Source organism: Mizuhopecten yessoensis, unplaced genomic scaffold (assembly GCF_002113885.1).
Source record: "Mizuhopecten yessoensis strain PY_sf001 unplaced genomic scaffold, ASM211388v2 scaffold10567, whole genome shotgun sequence".
In the NCBI taxonomy this organism is placed as follows: Eukaryota; Metazoa; Mollusca; class Bivalvia; order Pectinida; family Pectinidae; genus Mizuhopecten; species Mizuhopecten yessoensis.
Window position 1 is genome coordinate 220,280 of NW_018408611.1, and position 2,091 is coordinate 222,370.

At 30.6% G+C, this 2,091-nt stretch overlaps 1 protein-coding gene across 1 annotated transcript in view; it reads right to left on the minus strand.

Moving 5' to 3' along the window:
• The window catches only part of LOC110461116 (ankyrin repeat domain-containing protein 50-like), a 157,231-nt gene that overhangs the window by 109,334 nt on the left and 45,806 nt on the right, over positions 1-2,091 (minus strand). Inside the window, exon 10 of the mRNA XM_021514421.1 lies at positions 486-569. Within this exon, the coding sequence (XP_021370096.1) occupies positions 486-569 (84 nt within the window). The remainder of the gene's footprint in view (positions 1-485; positions 570-2,091) is intronic.

A 2,091-nucleotide genomic window follows, 5' to 3' on the forward strand; every position in this document is an offset into this window, starting at 1 on the left:
ACGAATATTCTATGGTGCGTTGTTAAATAAATTTTAAGAGAATCAACTCCAATAATATATAATGATAACTACATTTTTCTATATGTATCCATATCATATTCTGAAATTTTACAAATTGTTTATTTCTTGGTAACTTATCCTATATATCCAGTGGGTGGATGGCCAATGTGTTTATAAACAGGGACTTTTGGCCTGTATCCCTTGGATTTTATGTAGGATGGGATGTCAATAAATTTACTTGATTTATTTTATTATTAATATCTAAAACATAAACAGAAAATGATTGAACAAAAGTTGTTAAATGTTCATTTCACAAGCTAAATTGGAGTTATCTACCCTGCACTGTTTAATTGGATTGTTATGACAGAATAAATGTAATGTTTGTAAATAAGTTTGGAAAGGACTTACATAGGCTTAGCTTGATGTCCAATCCAATTTACATATATAAAGTCAATAAAATCTGATGAAATGAAATGAACACAAACCTCTTTCGGATCTGCTCCTTTGTCCAACAACATCTTAACGATGTCGGTATGGCCTTCACATTCTGCTTCATACAATACAAGAGACTGTATAAAGAAAACCATTATATTAGCAACAAAAATGAGATTTAACAAGGATATTGTTTTAATTACAGGTATCCAGCATCTCTTTTTAAAAAAACATTATTTGAGACATCATTATTTTTTCTTAATTTACATGAGATTTATTTAAAAACCGTCATAGGTTTATTAGTTTAATACGCGTTAATGACATTTTTGAAACCGCTTAGACATAGATTAATGATTATCGCATAGAGTAAATATCGTGTCACCAACATCACTTTGTATTTTCCTAAGTAATGATTTTTTAAATGAATTGTGACTTATTATTAAAAAATCGAACAAAAAGTATATAAATAAATTTGATTTTGACGCAAATACTGTTAATGACTAAGTAATAATTCATNTTAAAAAATCGAACAAAAAGTATATAAATAAATTTGATTTTGACGCAAATACTGTTAATGACTAAGTAATAATTCATGATTGACGTTTTACAAATGGTTTCCAAGCATCTCATCCTTAATATTCAACGTTAATTGTCACGTGTTATGTAATCAGACTGTGCTGGTAAGCCAGGTAAAAGATAAATGGGATCGTTATCTGTGTAGTGAAGGTATCAGAAGAAATTCGACCAAGTAAGAATAAAGAAATTACACCATATTTTATTTAAAAGAAATTGACATCATTCGTGATTGTACTTGAGAAGATTGATTTTCTGTTCATGGCAGAATAACACATTTTGTTTATATGTTACACGGGAAGCGATCAATAGGTGGACTTCCCGTTGGGTTACATTGATGTTTGCATTCATATGTTATGTATGATTGTAGATAATAAAGAATAATGTTTTATTTGGTTGTGGCGTTGTTTTTCACTCCTCTTTTCAATTATAATTCCTTGTTTACGTTTTCGCTTCGCTCTACTAAAACAGATATTGTTATTGTCCTGGTACAACAATCTTCCTCCTCCTCTGCACCCATGCATCGGTATATATTTTGCAATAATTGGCATCATTGAATCTTTTACAAACCTAAATATATAACTTTAAAACACACATTTACCAATGCCAGACTGATCATTAGATACCGCCTCCGTTACGAAATTGAACCGAGCCAAAAGAAATATCAACTCTTTTACAAATACAACAGTCTATCAGAGTACGTATGGTAAGACTAATACACTAGGTGTGGAGTCGTTTCTGGTGTAATGAGGGATAAAAGATGATGGAAAGGGACTTGATCAAACACTGCTTATGTTCAATTTTATCAAGTTAATAATATATATGTATAGATAAGCAGGTATAAATTACACGGGATTTCAAAGAAAGCGTGGCAATAAAAACCATAACAGTTTATGTCTGCATATGATTACAAACGATTCATTGTAGTATTAGCATGTTTGGGAAACCCACCGGTGTTTCATTTTGTTTTCGTTGTGTGGTTTCCTACTGAAAATGACCAAAATCGTTTTTGTCATGACCTCACATTTATTTTCTTTTAACTTGTTATGTGTTCATATAACCAGATACCAAATATTGACTACATGG